Source organism: Tachyglossus aculeatus, chromosome 1 (genome assembly GCF_015852505.1).
Source record: "Tachyglossus aculeatus isolate mTacAcu1 chromosome 1, mTacAcu1.pri, whole genome shotgun sequence".
NCBI classification, from domain to species: Eukaryota; Metazoa; Chordata; class Mammalia; order Monotremata; family Tachyglossidae; genus Tachyglossus; species Tachyglossus aculeatus.
In genome coordinates this window covers 1,622,494-1,645,862 of record NC_052066.1, presented here as the reverse complement: position 1 = coordinate 1,645,862, position 23,369 = coordinate 1,622,494, and the positions used below count along the sequence as shown (strand labels likewise).

The window sequence follows — 23,369 nt, the reverse complement described above, 5'->3', positions numbered from 1 at the left end:
CAGTGGAAAGAGCATGGGCTTTGGAGTCAGAAGTCTATTAATATTTTTATTATTATTACTCTATTTTATTTGTACATATTTATTTTATTTTGTTAATGTGTTTTGTTTTGTTCTCTGTCTCCCCCTTCTAGCCTGTGAGCCCGCTGTCGGGTAGGGACCGTCTCTAGATGTTACCAACTTGGACTTCCCAAGCGCTTAGTCCAGTGCTCTGCACACAGTAAGCGCTCAATAAATACGATTGAATGAATGAATGAATGAATGAGAGGAGGATGGGCAGACGTAGTCACCACGAGGCAAGGAAAGAATAATAATAATGGCATTTATTAAGCACTTACTATGTGCAAAGCACTGTTCTAAGCGCTGGGGAGGTTACAAGGTGATCAGGTTGTCCCTCGTGGGGCTCACAGATTTAACCCCCATTTTCCAGATGAGGTAACTGAGGCACAGAGAAGTGAAGTGACTTGCCCAAAGTCACACAGCTGACAATTGGCGGAGCTGGGATTCGAACCCATGACACCTGACTCCAAAGCCCGGGCTCTTTCCTGCTGAGCCACGCTGCTTCTTAGCCGTGTGTGAGCGAGCTAAGATTGGTGCAGAAACGTAGGGGGCTCGGGGAGTGGGGGCCGGCCTCCTCAGGGGGTGCGGGTCATGACTTATATGAATTATAATTATAATAATTATATTTTATAATAATTAATTATAACAATAATATGAATTATGCATCTTATGCTTAAGGGAAGCAGCGTGGCTCGGTGGAAGGAGCCCGGGCTTTGGAGTCAGAGGTCATGGGTTCGAGTCCCGGCTCTGCCAGTTGTCAGCTGGGTGACTTGGGGCGAGTCACTTCACTTCTCTGGGCCTCGGTTCCCATGTCTGTAAAATGGGGATGAAGACTGGGAGCCGCCTGTGGGACAACCTGATCACCTTGTGACCTCCCCAGCGCTTGGAACGGTGCTTTGCACATGGTAAGCGCTTGACAGGTGCCATCATCATTATTATTATTATTTATTTATATTAATGTCCATCCACTGCTCTTTCCACTGAGCCATGCTACTAAGTGTTTGGGAGAGAACAGTAATAGAGCTAACAAGCCTAGAGGGGAAGACTGAGTAAATTACAGATATGTACATGAGTGTTCGGCCTGTAGAGCCTTATTATAGCTGGAGTTTCATTGTGGTTGTATATATGTTTGTACACATTTATTACTCTATTTATTTTACTTGTCCATATCGATTCTATTTATTTTATTTTGTTAGTATGTTTGGTTTTGTTCTCTGTCTCCCCCTTTTAGACTGTGAGCCCACTGTTGGGTAGGGACTGTCTCTCTATGTTGCCAGCTTGTACTTCCCAAGCGCTTAGTACAGTGCTCTGCACACAGTAAGCGCTCAATAAATATGATTGATTGATTGATTGATTGATGGGGCTCATGGCGGGCAGGGGCTGTGCCCAGGCCGAGCACTGAGGGCTCCAGGGGGAGGCTGGATGTCCGGCAGCTGTGCTGGGCTTCCCTTGGACTGTCCAGTCCGGGGAAACTGAGGGAGAACAGGTTGATGTGGGGAGGGCAGGGAGCGGGGAGCCCCTTGCCCCCAAATCATATCCTGAGTGAGGTTCCCCTCCCTGCCCCGTGCCCGCCACGTGCCTGCCTCCTGCCTAGCCCCTGCCCGCTCTGGACAGGGTTTGCGGGGCCGGACTGGGCCGCTGGGACTGGGGAGAGGTCGGTGAAGTGCAGGCAGCAACTGGTCATTCGGTCAGTCCATCAGTCAGTGATGATGATGATGATGATAATGGAATTTGTTAAGCGCTTACTATGTGCAAAGCACTGTTCTAAGCGCTGGGGGGGGATACAAGGTGATCAGGTTGTCCCCTGTGGGGCTCACAGTCATCATCCCCATTTTACAGATGAGGTAACTGAGGCTCCGAGAAGTTAAGTGACTTGCCCAAGGTCACACAGCAGACATGTGGCGGAGCCGGGATTCGAACCCATGCCCTCTGACTCCAAAGCCCGTGCTCTTTCCAGTGAGCCACACTGCTTCTCTAAGCAGTGGTCTCCTCCTGGCAGGGCTCTGGACCTAGGAGCAAGTTATGGTCACTGGTCCATGGGAAGAACATGGGATATGTTGCCAACTTGTACTTCCCAAGCGCTTAGTACAGTGCTCTGCACACGGTAAGCGCTCAATAAATACGATTGATGATGATGATGATGAAGACCACAAACACACACACACATTAGAGAAGCAGCGTGGCTCAGTGGAAAGAGCCCGGGCTTTGGAGTCAGAGGGCATGGGTTCGAATCCCGGCTCTGCCACATGTCTGCTGTGTGAACTTGGGCAAGTCACTTAACTTCTGAGCCTCAGTTACCTCATCTGTGAAATGGGGATTAGGACTGTGAGCCCCACATGGGACAACCTGATCACTTTGTATCCCCCCAGCGCTTAGAACAGTGCTTTGCACATAGTAAGCGCTTAACAAACGCCAACATTATTATTATTATTATTATTATTATTATATTCTCTCTCTCTCTCTTTCTGTGCTGGTCACTGGGGGAAGATAGAGTGGGGAAGAGGAGACACACACACCACCAGATGGGCTGCTGCTCCATGGGGAGACTGGACACACACACACACACACACACACACACACACACTCACTCACTCACTCACTCACTCACTCACTCACTCACTCACTCAACTCCCCCTGCCCCCATGCTCGGCTCTGGGGGAAGACGGAGGTGGGAGGAGGAGACACTGGTCATTCCTTCAGTGGGCTGCTGGCCCATGGGGAGACTGGACACACACACATGTGCACACACATGCATGCATGTTTGCACACACATACGTACACAGAAAGCGCTGGGCACTGGGGGAAGACAGAGAAGCAGCGTGGTTCAGTGGAAAGAGCCGGGCTTTGGAGCCAGAGCTCATGGGTTCAAATCCCGGCTCTGCCAATTGTCAGCTGTGTGACTTTGGGCAAGTCACTTCACTTCTCTGGGCCTCAGTGACCTCATCTGGAAAATGGGGATTAAGACCGTGAGCCTGATTACCTTGTAACCTCCCCAGCGCTTAGAACAGCGCTTTGCACGTAGTAAGTGCTTAATAATAAATGCCATAATTATTATTATTATTAAGACAGAGGGAAGAGGGGATATGGTCCATGCCCTCGAGAGGCAAGTGGTCTTAGGAGGAGACAGGACACACACACACACATGCACCCACACTCTGTGCTTGACATTGCGGGAGGGACAAGAAGGAAGAGGCACAGTCCCTGCCCTTAGGAGGCTGCCAATCCACAGGGAGACCAGCTGGGTGGGGGACAGTGCAGGGGTCACCGGTATCAATCAATCAATCACCTGTATATATGTATATATGGTTGTACATATTTATTACTCTATTTATTTATTTATTTATTTATTTTACTTGTACATTTCTATCCTACTTATTTTATTTTGTTGGTATGTTTGGTTCTGTTCTCTGTCTCCCCCTTTTAGACTGTGAGCCCACTGTTGGGTAGGGACTGTCTCTATGTGATGCCAATTTGTACTTCCCAAGCGCTTAGTACAGTGCTCTGCACATAGTAAGCGCTCAATAAATACGATTGATTGATTGATTGATATTGATTGAGTGTTTACTGTGACCGCATTGCCTGCAGCAGCTGCCCACCCGAAATCCGGGCCACCGACAGTGGCACAGGATGAGTCCGGAATTCTCCATTCCCAAGGGCCAGAGCCTGGGGCCTGTCCACAGCCTCCCCCACGGCCCCGGGAGCACCTGCCCCGCGAGGTCCTCTCAGGGGCCCCGTCGGGGTCGGGGCAGGTTGGCTTGGAGGCTGGGACACTCTGGCCAGACCTCTGGGCCACCCGCCCTGGCCCCGTGCCCCACCGACCTGGCCATCCTGGGGAAGTGACCCCTTCCCTGGAGAACAGCTAATTTTAGGCCGGAGGAGGAAGTGGAGAGCGAGGGAAGGGGAGGGGGGGTGTGCGTACCAAAAAAAGAGCTATCTCAGGCCCCAGTCACACTGGTTCACGCAGATTTTTGTGGTTTCCGGAGGAGGGGGAGGCGGGGGTGGTCCTCCAGAGTGGACGGGTGTAGACTGTGGCGGCTGGGCAGTGGGGGCCAAAGGCCCGTCTCCAACCCCCACTGAAAAACCCTGGCCAGGGGAGTTGGAGGGTGGGGAATGAATGGGACCAGAGACAGGGGTACTGGTCACATCATCATCATCAATCGTATTTATTGAGCGCTTACTATGTGCAGAGCACTGTACTAGGCACTTGGGAAGTACAAATTGGCAACATATAGAGACAGTCCCTACCCAACAGTGGGCTCACAGTCTAAAAGGGGGAGACAGAGAACAAAACCAAACATACTAACAAAATGAAATAAATAGGATAGATATGTACAAGTAAAATAAATAGAGTAATAAATATGTACAAACATATATACATATATACAGGTGCTGTGGGGAAGGGAAGGAGGTAAGATGGGGGGGATGGAGAGGGGGACGAGGGGGAGAGGAAGGAAGGGGCTCAGTCTGGGAAGGCCTCCTGGAGGAGGTGAGCTCTCAGTAGGGCCTTGAAGGGAGGAAGAGAGCGATCTTGGCGGAGGGGCAGAGGGAGGGCATTCCAGGCCCGGGGGACGACGTGGGTCGGGGGTCGATGGCGGGACAGGCGAGAGCGAGGTACGGGGAGGAGATTAGCGGTGGAGGAGCGGAGGGTGCGGGCTGGGCTGGGGAAGAAGAGAAGGGAGGTGAGGTAGGATCCATCCAAACTGCTACCCTGCTCATTCAAGCTCTCATCCTATCCCGTCTGGACTACTGCACTAGCCTTCTCTCTGATCTCCCATCCTCGTGTCTCTCTCCACTTCAATCCATACTTCATGCTGCTGCCCGGATTATCTTTGTCCAGAAACGCTCTGGACATATTACTCCCCTCCTTAAAAACCTCCAATGGCTACCGATCAATCTGCGCATCAGGCAGAAACTCCTCACCCTGGGCTTCAAGGCTGTCCATCACCTCGCCCCCTCCTACCTCACCTCCCTTCTCTCCTTCTACTGCCCAGCCCGCCCCCTCCGCTCCTCCACCACTAATCTCCTCACTGTACCTCGCTCTCGCCTGTCCCGCCATCGACCCCCGGCCCACGTCATCCCCCGGGCCTGGAATGCCCTCCCTCTGCCCATCCGCCAAGCTAGCTCTCTTCCTCCCTTCAAGGCCCTGCTGAGAGCTCACCTCCTCCAGGAGGCCTTCCCAGACTGAGCCCCTTCTTTCCTCTCCCCCTCGTCCCCCTCTCCATCCCCCCGTCTTACCTCCTTCCCTTCCCCACAGCACCTGTATATATGTATATATGGTTGTACATATTTATTACTCTATTTATTTATTTATTTATTTATTTATTTTACTTGTACATTTCTATCCTACTTATTTTATTTTATTGGTATGTTTGGTTCTGTTGTCTGTCTCCCCCTTTTAGACTGTGAGCCCACTGTTGGGTAGGGACTGTCTCTATGTGATGCCAATTTGTACTTCCCAAGCGCTTAGTACAGTGCTCTGCACATAGTAAGCGCTCAATAAATACGATTGATTGATTGATTGATAGGAGGGGGCGAGGTGATGGACAGCTTTGAAGCCCAGGGTGAGGAGTTTCTGCCTGATGCACAGATTGATTGGTAGCCACTGGAGATTTTTGAGGAGGGGAGTGATATGCCCAGAGCGTTTCTGGACAAAGATAATCCAGGCAGCAGCATGAAGCATGGATTGAAGTAGGGAGAGACACGAGGATGGGAGATCAGAGAGAAGGCTGATGCAGTAGTCCAGACGGGACAGGATGAGAGCTTGAATGAGCAGGGTAGCGGTTGGGATGGAGAGGAAAGGGCGGATCTTGGCAATGTTGCGGAGCTGAGACCGGCAGGTTTTGGTCACGGCCTGGATGTGAGGGGTGAATGAGAGAGCGAAGTCGAGGATGACACCAAGGTTGCACGCATGCAGACCACTGGGGTACACAGGTGCTGCTCGTGAGTCTATAGTGTATGCAGAGCCCTTTGCAGAACACTGGGATACATAGCTACTGGTCACAGGTCTAGAGTGTGTGCAGGGTACACGACTGCTGAGGTACACAACTGTGGGTCACAGTCCATAGTGTGCACAGAATGATGATGATGTCATTTGTTAAGCGCTTACTATGTGCAAAGCACTGTTCTAAGCGCTGGGGGGAAACAATGGGATCAGGTTGTCCCACTTGGGGCTCACAGTCTTAATCCTCATTTTACAGATGAGGTAACTGAGGCTCAGAGAAGTTAAGTGACTTGCCCCAGGTCACACAGCAGACGTGGCAAAGCCGGGATTCGAACCCATGACCTGTGACTCCAAAGCCCGGGCTCTTTCCACTGAACCACGCTGCTTCTCAAGGCACCCTGAGCGGAGAACCGTGGTGCGCGGCCACTGGTCCCGGATCTATAGAGTGCGCAGAACCCTCTGCAACAGGCTGGGATACACAGATGCCAGTCACAGTTTTGAGTGTGTGCATAGTCCTGTGTGGAGGCCTCTGGTCAAGAATCTAGAGTATGTGCAGAGCCCTGGGCGGAGCTCTGGGGTACAGTCACTGGTCTTAAGACAACCTGATCACCTTGTAACCACCCCAGCGCTTAGAACAGTGCTTTGCACATAGTAAGTGCTTAATAAATGCCATCATCATCATCATCATGTGCAGAGGGTGGTGGCACCCAGCTGCTAGTCACGGGTGTAGAGTGTGTAAAGAGGTCGGCGGGGAGAGAGCAGCCTCTGGACTCCGGCCCCAGGCTCGCTGGAAGATCTGTACGGCGCTAGCCAGGAGAGGCAGGCTGAGGGTCACAGGACTAGGAGCTGGTAGCCAGGGTCAGCTGGAGCAGATGTTAATTAATTAATTAATTAATAATGGCATTTATTAAAGCACTTACTATCATCATCATCATCAATCGTATTTATTGAGCACTTACTATGTGCAGAGCACTGTACAAAGCGCTTGGGAAGTACAAATTGGCAACATATAGAGGCAGTCCCTACTCAACAGTGGGCTCACAGTCTAAAAGGGGGAGACAGAGAACAAAACCAAACATAATAACAAAATAAAATAAATAGAATAGATATGTACAAGCTAAATAAATAGAGTAATAAATATGTACAAACATATATACAGGTGCTGTGGGGAAGGGAAGGAGGTAAGTTGGGGGGGATGGAGAGGGGGACGAGGGGGAGAGGAAGGAAGGGGCTCAGTCTGGGAAGGCCTCCTGGAGGAGGTGAGCTCTCAGCAGGGCCTTGAAGGGAGGAAGAGAGCTAGCTTGGCGGATGGGCAGAGGGAGGGCATTCCAGGCCCGGGGGATGACGTAAGTAAGCACACTTACTATGTGCAAAGCACTGTTCTAAGCGCTGGGGAGGTTACAAAGTGATCAGGCTGTCCCACGTGGGGCTCACAGTCTTCATCCCCATTTTCCAGATGAGGGAACTGAGACCCAGAGAAGGGAAGTGACTTGCCCAAAGTCACACAGCTGATAATTGGCAGAGCCGGGATTGGAACCCACGACCTCTGACTCCAGAGCCCGGGCTCTTTTCCAGTGAGCCACGCTGCTTCTCTCGAATCGGAGCTGATGTTAGCCCATGGCAAGGGCCGGGAGAGGCAGGCCGGGGATCACAGAAGTAGGAGCCGGTAGCCAGGGTCAAATGGAACGGATTTTAGCCCGGGGTGAGGACCCAGGGCTGGAGTACAGACTTGGGAGTCGGAGGACCTGGGTTCTAATCCCAGCTCCACCACCTGTCTGCTGAATGACCTCGGGCAAGTCACTTCATTTCTCTGTGCCTCAGTCCCTTCATCTGTAAAATGGGAATAATCATAATAATGATGGCATTTATTAAGCACTTACTATGTGCTTACTATGAGCCCCTTCCTTCCTCTCCCCCTCGTCCCTCTCTCCATCCCCCGCATCTTACCTCCTTCCCTTCCCCACAGCACCTGTATATATGGATATATGTTTGTACATATTTATTACCCTATTTATTTATTTATTTTACTTGTACCTATCGATTCTATTTATTTTATTTTGTTAGTATGTTTGGTTTTGTTCTCTGTCTCCCCCTTCTAGACTGTGAGCCCACTGTTGGGTAGGGACTGTCTCTATATGTTGCCAGCTTGTACTTCCCAAGCACTTAGTACTGTGCTCTGCACACAGTAAGCGCTCAATAAATACGATTGATTGGTTGATTGCGAAGTACTGTTCTAAGCACCGGGGAGGTTACCAGGTGATCAGGTTGCAGATGAGGTAACTGAGGCACAGAGAAGTGAAGCGACTTACCCAAAGTCACGCAGCTGACAAGTGGCGGAGCTGGGATTTGAACCCATGACCTCGACCCCCGGCCCACGTCATCCCCCTGGCCTGGAATGCCCTCCCTCCGCACATTCGCCAAGCTACCTCTCTTTCTCCCTCCAAGGCCCTACTGAGAGCTCACCTCCTCCAGGAGGCCTTCCCACACTGAGCCCCCTCCTTCCTCTCCCCCTCCACCCCTTCTCCATCCCCCCCCGCCTTACCTGTTTGTATGTATTTATTACTCTATTTATTTGTGCATATTTATTCTATTTATTTTATTTTGTTAATAAGTTTTGTTTTGTTCTCTGTCTCCCCCTTCTAGACTGTGAGCCCTCTGTTGGGTAGGGACCGTCTCTATATGTTGCCAACTTGTACTTCCCAAGCGCTTAGTACAGTAAGTGCTCAATAAATATGATTGAATGAATGAATGAATGAATGACTCCAAAGCCTGGGCTCTTTCCACTGAGCCACGCTGCTTGGGAGCCTCATGTGGCACAGGGACTGTGTCCAACCTGATTAGCTTGTATCTACTCCAGCGCTTTGAACAGTGCTTAATAAATACTATAATTATTAATTATTATTATTATTAGCCAGGGTGAACCAGGGCTGGTGTTAGCCCCGGGCTTAGGCCCAAGGCTGGAGGATCACAGGACCAGGAGCCGATAGCCAGGTTCAACCGGAGTTGACGGTAGCCCCAGGGTGCAGGCCGGGAGAGGCAGGCTGGGGGCCCGGGGCTGGGGGTCACAGGGCCAGGAGCCAACGAGGAGCACGGGCTTTGGAGTCAGAGGTCATGGGTTTAAATCCCAGCTCCACCAATTGTCAGCTGGGTGACTTTGGGCAAGTCACTTCACTTCTCTGGGCCTCAGTTGCCTCATCTGTCAAATGGGGATTAAGACCGTGAGCCCCCAGTGGGACAACCCGATCACCTTGTAACCTCCCCAGCACTTAGAACAGTGCTTTGCACATAGTAAGCGCTTAATAAATGCCACAAAAAAAACTGGAGCAAACATTAGTGGGTAAGTCACTTCACTTCTCTGGGCCTCAGTTCCCTCATCTGGAAAATGGGGATTAAGACTGTGAGCCCCCCGTGGGACAACCTGATCACCTTGTAACCTCCCCAGCGCTTAGAACAGTGCTTTGCACATAGCGCTTAATAAATGCCATCATTATTATTATTATTATTATTAGCCCCAAGTGGCCCTGGGGCCAGAGCACGATCAGGGCAGGTTCAACCTAAACCACTGGAAACACTTCTTGCCCAGTCCCAGGGGCGGTGGTGGTGGGGTGTCCATTTGTCCTGGGAGCCCAGAGGCTATAATCCGGCAGGAACAGAGGAAGCAGACAGACCCCCTGGACCACTGTCCATGCTGGGTCACTAAGGGAGAGGTTAGGGATGGGGAGGAGAGAGTCAGGGGTGTTGGATGGTTCGTACTGAGTCACTGGGAGAGAGTCAGGGATGGAGAGGGGAGAGTCGGGGGCGGGAGGGTCCGTGCTGGATCACTGACAGGAGAGTCAGATGCACTGGATGGTCTGTGATGAGTCACTGAGGAGTGTGAGGGATGGAGAGGGGAAGAGTCAGGAGTGTGGGAATGTCTGAGGTGGGTCACTGGGGGAGTCAGGGATGGAGAAGGAAAAGTCTTCTTCCCCCCTTCTAGACTGTGAGTCCTTTGTTGGGTAGGGATTGTCCCTATTTGTTGCCGAATTGTGTTTTCCAAGCGCTTAGTACAGTGCTCAGCATACAGTAAGCGCTCAAGAAATACAATTGAATGAACAGAGATGTGGGATGATCCATTCTGGATCACTAAGACAGAGTCAGGGATGGAGAGGGGAAGAGTCAGGGGTGTGGGATGATCCGTGCCGGGTCACTGAGGGAGAGTCAGGGATGGAGGGGGGAAGTCAGAAATGTTGGATGGTTCGTTCTGCGTCACTGTGTGTAAGGGGTGTTGGATGATGATGATGATGATGGCATTTGTTAAGCGCTTACTATGTGCAAAGCACTGTTCTAAGTCTGTGCTGGGTCACTGAGCCAGAGTCAAAATGGTGAATGGTCTATGATGGGTCACTGGGTAAGAGTCAGGGGTGTTGGTTGGCCTTTTCTCATTCAGAAGGGAGTCAAGGGTGGAGAGGGGAGAGTCAGGGGTGTTGGACGGTTCATGCTGGGTCAATGCGGGGAGAGTCGGATGCATTTGAGAGTCCGTGCTTGGTCACTGAGAAGAGTCAGGGATGGGGGGTGGGGAATGAGGGGACTTGGATGGTCCAGGCTGGGTCACTGAGGAGAGTCAGGGGTGGAGAGGGGGAAATCAGGGGTATTCGATGGTCCAGGCTGGGTCATTGGAGAGAGTCAGAGATGGAGAGGGGAGAATCAGGGATGTTGGATGGTCTATGCTGCATGATTAGGAAGAGTAAGGGATGGAGAGGGGAGAGTTGGGGGTGTTGGATGGTCCACGCTGGGTCACTGGGAAAAGTCAGGGATGGAAGCGGGGAATTGGGGGGTTGGATGCTCCATGCTGGGTCACGGTGAAGAGTCAGGGATGGAGAGAGGAGAATCAGGGGTGTTGGATGGTTTGTGCTGGGTCGTTAGGAAGAGTCAGGGATGGCGAGGGGAGAGCCAAGGGGGTTGGATGATCTGTGCTGGGACACTGGGAGAGAGTCAGGGAGGGAGAGAGGAGAGTCAGGGGTGTCAGATGGTCCCTGTAGGGTCACCAGGGGTGTTAGATGATTCATGCGGGTTGTTGAATGGTCTGTGTTGGGTAATGTGGGGTGTTGGATGGCCCCTCCCTCTGACACCCCCCCGACGCAAGTTTCCTCCAACGTTCTGGGGTCCTTTTGGAGACTTAGTCCCGGGCCGGGGGGACTTGGGGAGCTGAGCGGGCCAGCCTCTTGGGATTTGGTGGGACCTGGGTGGACCAGGACTTGAGGTTTGGGGGCTGGGTGGGCCGGGGCTGGGGTTCTGGGCAGGCTGTGATGGGGCATAATAATAACAATAATAGCATTTGTTAAGCACTTACTATGTGCGAAGCACTGTTCTAAGCCCTGGGGTGGATACAAGGTGATCAGGTTGTCCCATGTGGGCATCTTGGGATTGGCTTCTCTCCGGCGAGCGAACGGCCTTCATATCCGTCTCCTTGACGCCCGCAGGCCTCAACGTGTGCACGCGGGGCAGTGCCTCGTCCTGTGAGGAGTGTCTGCTGCTCCACCCTCACTGCGCCTGGTGCTCCAAAGAGGTAAGGGACAGTGCTCCGTACTCCGGGCCCCCGAGGCTGTGCTTAGCGCTGCCCACGTACACATCTCTACCTCTGACCTCGGGGGGCTTCTGCTCGCCTGGAGGGGCAACTCCCCTCCTGCCAGAGAACCACACCGCTGAAGGCTAGCAGCGTGGCTCAGTGGCTCATCATCAATCGTATTTATTGAGCGCTTACTATGTGCAGAGCAACATTGCTCATCATCGGCATCATCCAGAAAGGGTCCAGAGGGAGCCCGCAGAAAGTTGGGGGCCAGAGGAGCGCTCCCTGCTCTCAGTCCAGCATTTAGGTCCAGCATAGTACTAATTATGGTATTTGTTAAGCACTTACTATATGCAAGGCACTGTACTAAGTGCCGAGCACCAGGACAAGACTCTGGCCACAGTAGGTGCCTAGTACAGTGCTCTGTCCAGAGGAGACAACCAGTACAGCTCTCTGGTCACTGGAGGTGCCTAGTACAACACCCTGGCCTCAGGAGTGGCCCAGTAGAGTGCTCAGATCACAGGAGACAAGCAGTACAGTGCTCTGGCTGGACCGTCAGCTTCTCTAGACTTCTCTAGACCTTAAACTAGAGAAGCAGCGTGGCTCAGTGGAAAGAGCCCAGGCTTTGGAGTCAGAGGTCATGGGTTCAAATGCCAGCTCTGCCAATTGTTAGCTGTGTGACTCTGGGCAAGTCACTTAACTTCTCTGTGCCTCGGTTACCTCATCTGTAAAATGGGGATTAAGACTGTGAGCCCCCCGTGGGACAACCTGATCACCTTGTAACCTCCCCAGCGCTTAGAACAGTGCTTTGCACATAGTAAGCGCTTAATAAATGCCATTATTATTATGATTATTATGGTGGGCAGGGAATGTGTCTGCCTATTCTTGTATTTGACTCTCCCAAACGCATAGTACAGTGCTCTGCATACAATAAGTGCTCAATAAATACTTTCGAATGAATGCATGAATGAGAGAGGCACCAGTTCAGTACCGTGGTCACAGGAGGCGCCCAGCACAGCCCTCCACATCATCATCATCATCAATCGTATTTATTGAGCACTTACTGTGTGCAGAGCACTGTACTAAGCGCTTGGGAAGTACAAGTTGGCAACATATAGAGACAGTCCCTACCCAACAGTGGGCTCACAGTCTAGAAGGGGGAGACAGAGAACAAAACATAACATATTAACAAAATAAAATAAATAGAATAATAAATATGTTCAAACATATATATATGTATATATACATATATACATATATATGTATATGTATATATATACAAACATATATACAGGTGCTGTGAGGAGGGGAAGGAGGTGGGGGGGGGATGGGGAGGGGGAGAGGAAGCAGGGGGCTCAATGTGGGAGCACTGTACTAAGCGCTTGGGAAGTACAAGCTGGCAACATATAGAGACAGTTCCTACCCAACAGCGGGCTCACAGTCTGAAAGGGGGAGACAGAGAACAAAATCAAACATACTAACAAAATAAAATAAATAGAATAAATACGTACAGGTAAAATAAATAAATAGAGTAACAAATATGCACAAACATATATACATATATCCAGGTGCTGTGGGGAAGGGAAGGAGGTAAGATGGGGGGGATGGAGAGGGGGACGAGGGGGAGAGGAAGGAAGGGGCTCAGTCTGGGAAGGCCTCCTGGAGGAGGTGAGCTCGCAGTAGGGCCTTGAAGGGACCCACCCAACAGGCTCCCAGCACAGGGCCCCACTTTCACAGTCGCTCAGCAGGTAGTAGTGCCCCGCTTCTGGGAGTGCTGGCCCGCATCCCCCCGACCCCCTCCGCCCGTGCCCGCAGGACTACGGCGGACCCCAGTCGGAGCTGCCACGCTGTGATCTGCGAGAGAATCTGGCCCGGGGCAGTTGTGGCGGGGAGCTGGAGGGCCCCCGCACGAGCGTCCACGTCCTTCAGGACCAGCCCCTCAGCACCAGGGCCTCCGGACACGCCCTGGACCAGCTCACCCAGATCAACCCGCAGAAGATCGCCGTGGACCTCAGGCCGGGTGAGCCAAGGAGCCGCCCCGAGCGGGGGGATTGGGTCAGCGGGTGTGGGGCTGTGTGGGCTACCCAACTGTGAGCCCACTGTTGGGTAGGGACTGTCTCTATATGTTGCCAATTTGTACTTCCCAAGCGCTTAGTACAGTGCTCTGCACATAGTAAGCGCTCAATAAATACGATTGATGATGATGATGGGAGGAGAGGGAGTGGGCCCAAAGGTCCGGCGACGGTGCGGCTCTGTGCCCGGCAGGCGAGGCGGCGCGGGTCCGGGTTCAGGTGCGCCCGGTGGAGGACTACCCGCTGGACCTCTACTACCTGATGGACCTGTCGCTGTCCATGAAGGACGACCTGGACGCCATCCGCCACCTGGGCACCCGGCTGGCTCAGGAGATGCGCTCGCTCACCAGAAACTTCCGCCTCGGCTTCGGCTCCTTCGTGGACAAGAGCACGTCGCCCTTCTCCTACACGGCTCCGCGCTACCGGGACAACCCCTGCATCGGGTACGGGAGGCCGGGGGGCCGGAGAGTTGGGGAGGGAGATCGGAGGGTCGGGGGTTGGGGGACGGTCCGCGATGGGTCACTGGGGAGAGTCGGGGATGGAGAGGGAGAGTCGGGGAGGTAGGATGAACTTTGCTGGGTCACTGTGGGGAGAGTCAGAGATGGAGAGGGGAGAGTCGGGGGTTTGGGACGGCTCTACTGAGCACTAGGGAGAGTCAGAGATGGAGAGCAGGGAGGGAGGGATGATGATGGATGGGTCACTGGGGAGAGTCAGGAATGATGGACGGTTCGTCCTGGGTCACTGGGGAGAGTCAGGAATGATGGATGATTCATCCTGGGTCACTGGGGAGATATAGGGATGGAGAGGGGAGAGTCAGGAATGATGGATGGTTCGTCCTGGGTCACTGGGGAGAGTCAGGGATGGAGAGGGGAGAGTCAGGGGGGTGGGATGGTCCGTGCAGGGTCACTGGGGAGAGTCAGGGATGGAGAGGGGAGGGTCAGAGGTGTTGGATGTTCCATCCTAAGTTTGGCCCAGTGTTCTCCAAGCTGACGCCCTCCGGCCCGCCAGCCTCCAGACCGTGCCCTCCTCCTCGGCCCGTTAGTGCCACCATGATCCAAAGTAGGTGATCCACCAGGAGCTGGGAGTCCAGACCTGGAGGGGGACCCCTGGGAGAATCACCCTTGGCCCCGCCCACTGCACCCTTGGGGCTCCGGTCAGCCCTCTCCGTTGCTAAGCAACACTGCTCCTCTCCCACATCCCCCCCACCCCGTCCCCACGGCCCACCCCTACAGTCCCCAAGCGTAACCCATGAAGTAGCCGTCACCCACCAGTTTTCGGAAATCTAGCCCCTCCCCCTGCTTCTCTGACCCCAGCCCTTTGCCCTCTAATATTCATTCATTCAATCGGATTTATTGAGCGCTTACTGTGTGCAGAGCACTGTACCAAGCGCTTGGGAAGTACAAGTTGGCAACATATAGAGACGGTCCCTACCCAACAACGGGCTCACAGTCTAGAAGGGGGAGACAGGCAACAAAACAAAACGTGTGGACAGGTGTCAAGTCGTCAGAACAAATAGAATTAAAGCTAAATCATCATCATCATCAATCGTATTTATTGAGCGCTTACTATGTGCAGAGCACTGTACTAAGCGCTTGGGAAGTCCAAGTTGGCAACATATAGAGACAGTCCCTACCCAACAGTGGGCTCACAGTCTAAAAGGGGGAGACGGAGAACAAAACCAAACATACTAACAAAATAAAATAAATAGGATAGATATGTACAAGTAAAATAAATAAATAAATAAGTAAATAGAGTAATAAGTAAATAAAGTAATACACATATGATATTCATTAAGCACTTACTATGTGCCAAGCACACTACTAAACATGAGGGTTGATATAAGATGATCGAGTTGGACCCAGTCCCTGTCTCGCATGGGGCTCACAATCTTAATTCCCATTTTATTGGTATTATTATTATTTTATTAGAAATAATAATAATAATGGTATTTGCTAAGCACTTACTAATGTTCCAAGCACTGTATTCCTTAAGTGCTTATTGTGTGCCAGTCACTGTGCTAAGCATTGGGATAGATACAAGCCATTTTGTGATAGTGATAATAAGCATTTAATACAGTGCTCTGCACACAGTAAGCACTCAATAAATATGATTGAATGGATGAATGGATAATAATAATAATAAAAATTAATAATTGTGATGTTTAGGCACTTACCCTGTGCCAGATATTGTATTAAGTGCTGGGGTGGATACAAGTAAATCTGGTTGGACGCAGTCCCTGTCCCATGTGGGACTCACAGTCTCAATCCCCATTTTACAGATGAGGGAACTGAGGCACAGAGAAGTGTAGTCATTTGCCCAAGGTCACATAGTAGACAAGTGGTGGAGCCGGAATTAGAACCCATGACCTTCTGACTCCCAGGCTCATCCTCTATCCACGACTGAGGCCCCGAGAAGTGAAGTGACTTGCCCAAGGTCACAGAGCAGACAAGTGGTGGAGCTGGGATTAGAACCCATGACCTTCTGACCCCCAGGCCTGGGCTCTAGCCACTAACTGAGGCACAGAGAAGTGAAATGACTTGCCCAGGGTAGCAGCAGGTGGCAGAGCTGGGAGCTAGAGAAGTGGCGTGGCTCAGTGGAAAGAGCCCGGGCTTTGGAGTCAGAGGTCATGGGTTCAAATCCCGGCTCCGCCACTTGTCAGCTGTGTGACTTTGGGCAAGTCACTTCACTTCTCTGGGCCTCAATTCTCTCATCTGTAAAATGGGGATTAAGACTGTGAGCACCCCGTGGGACAACCTGATCACCTTGTATCTCCCCAGCGCTTAGAACAGTGCTTTGCACATAGAAAGCGCTTAGCAAATACCATTATTATTATTATTATTGGACTCAGGTCCCTGGCTCTTTCCACTAGGCCACGCTGTGCTCTGCACACAGTAAGCGCTCAATAAATACCACTGATGGATTGATTCTCCCCTCCCTGACCACCATCTTCAAGCGGTCACTCGCCAATTGTTCCTTCCCCACAGTTTTCAAACAAGCCTACGTCTCCCCTGTCCTAAAATAGCCCTCCCTTAACCCCACAGCTCCTTCCAGTTACCGCCCCATCTCCCTCTGACCATTTGTCTCCAAACTCCTTGAGCGAGTCGTCTACACCCCCTGCCTCCACTTCCTCTCTTCGTTTCTAATAATAATAATGATGATGGTATTTGTTAAGTGCTTACCATGTGCCAAGCACTGTTCTAAGCGCTGGGGTAGATACAAGGGAATCAGGTTGTCCCACATGGGGCTCACAGTCTTAATCCCTATTTTACAAGTGAGGTAACTGAGGCACAGAGAAGTTAAGTGACTTGCCCAAGGTCACACAGCAGAAAAGTGGCAGAGTCAGGATTAGAACCCACGATCTAATTAGTACAGTGCTCTGCACATAGTAAGCGCTCAATAAATACGATTGATGATGATCTCTGACTCCCAAGCCCGGGCTCTTTCCACTGTCACGCTGCTTCTCTCCTCGACCCCTCTTATCTAGCTTCCGTCCCCTTCACTCCACAGAAGCAGCCCTCTTAAAGGTCAGCAATGACCTCCTTCTTGCCAGATCCGCTGGCCTCTACTCCATCCTCATCCTCCTCGACCTCTCAACTGCCTTCATCACCGTGGACCACCCCCCTTCTCCTGGATACGTTATCCAACCTCGGCTTCACTGACGCCGTCCTCTCCTGGTTCTCCTCCTCTTATCTCTCTCTGGTTGCTCACTCTCAGTCTTTCACAGACTCCTCCTCTGCCTCCCACTCTCAAACTACGGGGCTCTCTCAAGGCTCAGTTCTGGGTCCCCCTCTATTCTCTCTTTACACCCACTCCCTTGTGGCACTAATTCACTCCCATACTTCAACTCCCATCTCTATGTGGGTGTTTCCCAAATCTCCCTCTCCAGCCCTGACCTCTCTTCTTCTCTGCGGTCTTTCACTTCCTCATGCCTTCAGGATATCTCTATTTGGATGTCCCACTGACATCTCAAGCTTAACGTGTCTAAAACAGAGCTCCTTATCTTCCCACCCAAACCCTGTCCTCCCCCTGACTTTCCCATCACTGAAGATGGCACCACCATTCTCCCTCTCTCATGAGCCCATTACCCTGGCATTATCCTCTATTCTTCTCTCTCATTCAACCTGTATATTCAATCCATCACTAAATCCTGTCCGTTCAACCTTCACGCCATGGCTAAAATCCGCCGTTTCCTCTCCATCCGAACTGCTATCACATCAATACACTTGCTCATCTTGTCCCTCCTGGATGACTGCATCAGCCTCCTTCCTGATCAATCAATCAATCGTATTTATTGAGTGCTTACTGTGTGCAGAGCATTGTACTAAGCGCTTGGGAAGTCCAAGTTGGCAACATATAGAGACAGTCCCTACCCAGGCTCACAGTCTAAAAGGGGGAGACAGAGAACAAAACCAAACATACGAACAAAATAAAATAAATAGAATAGATATGTACAAGTAAAATAAATAAATAAGTAAATAGAGTAATAATAAATAAATAAATAAATAGAGTAATAACTTAGGAAGTACAAGTTGGCAACATATAGAGACGGTCCCTACCCAACCGTGGGCTCACAATCATATTTATTGAGCGCTTACTGTGTGCAGAGCACTGTACTAAGCGCTTGGGAAGTCCAACTTGGCAACACATAGAGACGGTCCCTACCCAACAGTGGGCTCACAGTCTAGAAGGGGGAGACAGAGATCAAAACAAAACATAGTGGGCGCTTAACAAATGCCATTATTATTATTAACCGCTCAATAGGTCAATCAATCAATCATATTTATTGAGCACTTACTGTGTACAGAGCACTGTACTGAGTGCTTGGGAAGTACAAGTTGGCCACAGATAGAGACGGTCCCTACCCAACAGCGGGCTCACAGTCTAGAAGGGGGAGACAGAGAACAAAACCAAACATACTAACAAAATAAAATAAATAGAATAGATATGTACAAGTAAAATAAATAAATAAATAGAGTAATAAATATGTACAAACATATATACATATATCATCATCATCATCATCATCAATCGTATTTATTGAGAGCTTACTATGTGCAGAGCACTGTACTAAGCACTTGGGAAGTACAAATTGGCAACATATAGAGACAGTCCCTACCCAACAGTGGGCTCACAGTCTAAAAGGGGGAGACAGAGAACAAAACCAAACATACTAACAAAATAAAATAAATAGGATAGATATGTACAAGTTAAATAAATAAATAAATAAATAGAGTAATAAATATGTACAAACATATATACATATATACAGGTGCTGTGGGGAAGGGAAGGAGGTAAGATGGGGGGATGGAGAGGGGGACGAGGGCTAAATAGAGTAATAAATATGTACAAACATATATACATATATACAGGTGCTGTGGGGAAGGGAAGGAGGTAATCTCCCTGCCTCCTCCCTCTCCCCACTCCAGTCCACACTTTACTCTGACGCCCGGATCATTTTTATAAACCACCGTTCAGCCCACATCTTCTCGCTCTTCAGAAACTTCTACTGGTGGCCCATCCATCTCCACCTCAATCAGAAACTCCTCATTGTTGGCTTTAAAGCGCTCAATCAGCTCACCCCCTCCTACCTCACCTTGCTGGTCTCCCACTTCACCCCTACTTACCTAAGCTACTTACTGGATGTCATTCTCACTTATCTCACCGTCGACCCCTGGCTCACGCCCTCCCACTACTTCAGATCTCCCTCCCCCTTCATACCCAACAGACCGCCACTCTGCCCATCTTCCAAGCCTCCCGAAAGCACATAGTAATAATAATAATAATATAATAATAATGGCATTTGAAATAATTAATAATCATAATGATGGTATTTTTAAGCACTTACTATATGTCAAGTACTGTTCTAAGCACTGGGGTAGATATAAGCCAATTGGGTTCGTCATAATTCCTGGCCCACGTGGGGCTCACAGTCATCATCCCCATTTTCCAGATGAGGTAACTGAGGCACAGAGACGTGAAGTGACATACCCAAAGTCACAAGGCAGACAAGTGGCGGAGCCAGGATTAGAACCCAGGTCCTTCTGACCCCCAGGCCTGTGGTCTTTCCCCTAGGCCATGCTGCTTCTACATCTCCTCCAGGATGCCTTCCCTGATTACCCTCACCCCTCACCTGCCTTACAGGCACCCCAACTGTCACTTCAGCCCTTCTGCCACCTGAGCTGTTGGGCACTCACATTGCCCCCGCTAGATACCCAGTTTAGTAACACTGCTGTAGGCAGCGGTCACACAGTGCTCTGCACAGAGTAGGCGCCCGATGAATACTCCCGATTGATTGGTTGAGGGCCGGAGGGCGTTGGGTCAGAGGGCATCAGCGTGGCTCAGTGGAAAGAGCCTGGGCTTGGGAGTCAGAGGTGGTGGGTTCTAATACCGGCTCCACCGCTTGTCAGCTGTGTGACTTTGGGCAAGTCACTTCACTTCTCTGGGCCTCAGTTACCTCATCTGGAAAATGGGGATGAAGACTGTGAGTCCCAAGTGGGACAACCTAATAACCTTGTAAACTATCCCAGCGCTTAGAACAGTGCTCGGCACATAGTAAGCGTTTAACAAATACCAACATTATTATTATTATCTGGTTGGAGGGTGTTAGGTCAGAGGGTGAATTGTTGGAGGGCTTTGGGTCAGAGGGCTTCCTGTCAGAGGGTGTTGGAACACAAGGCATCCGGTCGGAGGGCATTGGATCAGAAGATGTCCGGTTGGAGGGCATTGGGTCAGAGGGTGTCCAGTTGGAGGGCGTTAGGTCAGAGGGTGACTTGTCGGAGGGCTTTGGGTCAGAGGGCTTCCTGTCAGAGGGTGTTGGAACACAAGGCATCCGGTCATCATCAATCGTATTTATTGAGCACTTACTATGTGCAGAGCACTGTACTAAGCGCTTGGGAAGTACAAATTGGCAACATATAGAGACAGTCCCTACCCAACAGTGGGCTCACAGTCTAAAATAATAATAATAATAATGGCATTTATTAAGCGCTTACTATGTGCAAAGCACTGTTCTAAGCGCTGGGGAATTTACAAGGTGATCAGGCTGTCCCACGGGAGGCTCACAGTCTTCATCCCCATTTTCCAGATGAGGGAACCGAGGCCCAGAGAAGTGAAGTGACTTGCCCAAAGTCACACGGCTGACCAGTGGCAGAGCCGGGATTTGAACCGATGACCTCTGACTTCAAAGCCCGGGCTCTTTCCGCTGAGCCACGCTTGCTTCCCTAAAAGGGGGAGACAGAGAACAAAACCAAACATACTAACAGAATAAAATAAATAGAATAGCTATGTACAAGTAAAATAAATAAATAAATAAATAAATAGAGTAATAAATATGTACAAACATATATACATATATACAGGTGCTGTGGGGAAGGGAAGGAGGTAAGATTTGGGGGATGGAGAGGGGGACAAGGGGGAGAGGAAGGAAGGGGCTCAGTGTGGGAAGGCCTCCTGGAGGAGGTGAGCTCTCAGCAGGGCCTTGAAGGGAGGAAGAGAGCTAGCTTGGCGGATGGGCAGAGGGAGGGCATTCCAGGCCCGGGGGATGACGTGGGCCGGGGGTCGATGGCGGGACAGGCGAGAACGAGGTACGGTGAGGAGATTAGTGGCGGAGGAGCGGAGGGTGCAGGCTGGGCTGGAGAAGGAGAGGAGGGAGGTGAGGTAGGAGGGGGGCATTGGATAGGAGGACGTCCGGTCGGAGGGCGTCGGGTCAGAGGATGCCCAGTCAGAGGGCGTTGGGTCGGAAGTGGCCGGATCCGAATCCGGGGCCCTGAGTGGTGGAGCGGCCTACGCACCCTGCAGGTACAAGCTGTTCCCCAGCTGCGTCCCGGCCTTCGGCTTCCGGCACCTCCTGGCCCTCACGGACGAGGTCGGACGCTTCAACGAGGAGGTGCAGAAGCAGAGAGTTTCCCGGAACCGGGACGCGCCCGAGGGCGGCTTCGACGCCATCCTGCAGGCAGCCGTGTGCACGGTGAGTTCCCCGCCCCGCCCGCCCGGCCTCATGAAGCGTGGACACGGCGTGGACACACTCAGCGCGGACACGAGGTCCCCTCCCATGCCACTAAGTGGTGTGGCTTGTGAGAACCAACGTGGCTAAGTGGGTAGAACACAGGCCTGGCAGTCAAAAGGTCCTGGGTTCTAATCCCAGCTCCACCCCTTGTCTGCTGCATGACCATGGGCGAGTCACTTCACTTCTCTGAGCCTCAGTCACCCCGTCTGTAAAATGGGGATTGAGACTGTGAGCTCCACATGGGACAGGACTGTGTCCAACCTGATTGGCTTGTATCCACCCCAACAGTTAGTACAGTGCCTGGCACATAGTAAGTGCTTAACAAATGCCCTAATTATTCATTATCATTACTTCACTTCTCTGGGCCTCAGTTCCCTCATCTGTAAAGTCGGGATTAAGACTGTGAGCCCCATTTGGGACTCGGACTGTGTCCAACCTGATTAACTTGTATCTACCCCAGCCCTTAGAACAGTGCTTGGCACAGAGTAAGTGCTTAACAAGTACCATAATTATTATTATTATTATTATACCTTCCTCCTGCTGGGCGTCCACGCTGTCACTGGGGAGAACCGACAACCCGGTAACTCGTCAGCTCAAGGACCAGAGGGCTGGAGACAGTTTCACAGACTTGAGAGCTATGGGTGATGGAAGCTGGTTAATGTGGTGGTCCTAGTTCTGTCTCCGGCCGGTGTCTGCGCCTTCTGGGCCTCACCCTCCCCACCTGTGAAATGGGGAGGGCGAGGGCGGCCCTGGGCGGCAGGCTGACCGGGCCGCGGGCCGCATGGGCTGAAGCGGGGCGAGGAGGGTGGTCTGCCTTGGGCCCGAGGGGCTGGAACTCAGCCCCAGAAGGTGGCCGAGATGCCCCCCTGCCCAGGCCGACTCTTCCGCGGGGGGCACGTGGAGGGGTCCGGGGGGCTGTGGGGACAAGCCGGGACTTCAGGGAAGCGGGGCCAGGGTGGGAGGGGAGGAGCTGGGAAGCAGCGTGGCCTAGTGGGTAGAGCATGGGCCCGGAGTCAGAAGGACCGGGGTTCAAATTCATTCATTCAATCGTATTTATTGAGCGCTTACTGTGTGCAGAGCACTGTACCAAGCACTTGGAAAGTACAGTTCGGCCACAGATAGAGACAGTCCGAATCCCACCTCCACATGGCATAGTGAATAGAGCACAGGCCCGGGAGGTCATGGGTTCTAATCCAGGCTCCGCCACTTGTCTGCTGTGTGACTTTGGGTAAGTTGCTTCACCTTTCTGGGCCTCAGTTACCTCTTCTGTAAAATGAGGATGGAGACTGTGAGCCCCACGTGGGACGGGGACCTTGTCCAACCTGATTTGCTTGTATCCACCCCAGTGCCTGGCACATAGTAAGGGCTTAATCAATCAATCAATCGGATTTATTGAGCGCTTACTGTGTGCAGAGCACTGTACTAAGCACTTGGGAAGTCCAAGTTGGCAACATATACAGTCCCTACCCAACAGTGGGCTCACAGTCTAAAAGGGGGAGACAGAGAACAAAACCAAACAGACTAACAAAATAAAATAAATAGAATAGATATGTACAAGTAAAATAAATAAATAGAGTAATAAATATGTACAGACATATATACATACATACAGGTGCTGTGGGGAAGGGAAGGAGGTAAGATGGGGGGATGGAGAGGGGGACGAGGGGGAGAGACAGAATTAACAAATACCATCGTTATTATTAATTTCTCTGTGCCTCAGTTCCCTCATCTGTCAAATGGGGATTACCA

General features: G+C 51.3%; 1 protein-coding gene across 1 annotated transcript in view; it reads left to right on the top strand.

Moving 5' to 3' along the window:
* The window catches only part of ITGB5 (integrin subunit beta 5), a 102,725-nt gene that overhangs the window by 7,165 nt on the left and 72,191 nt on the right, over positions 1-23,369 (top strand). Inside the window, exons 2-5 of the mRNA XM_038742544.1 lie at positions 11,458-11,543; positions 13,359-13,563; positions 13,809-14,058; positions 21,413-21,581. Coding sequence (XP_038598472.1) covers positions 11,458-11,543; positions 13,359-13,563; positions 13,809-14,058; positions 21,413-21,581 — 710 coding nt within the window. The remainder of the gene's footprint in view (positions 1-11,457; positions 11,544-13,358; positions 13,564-13,808; positions 14,059-21,412; positions 21,582-23,369) is intronic.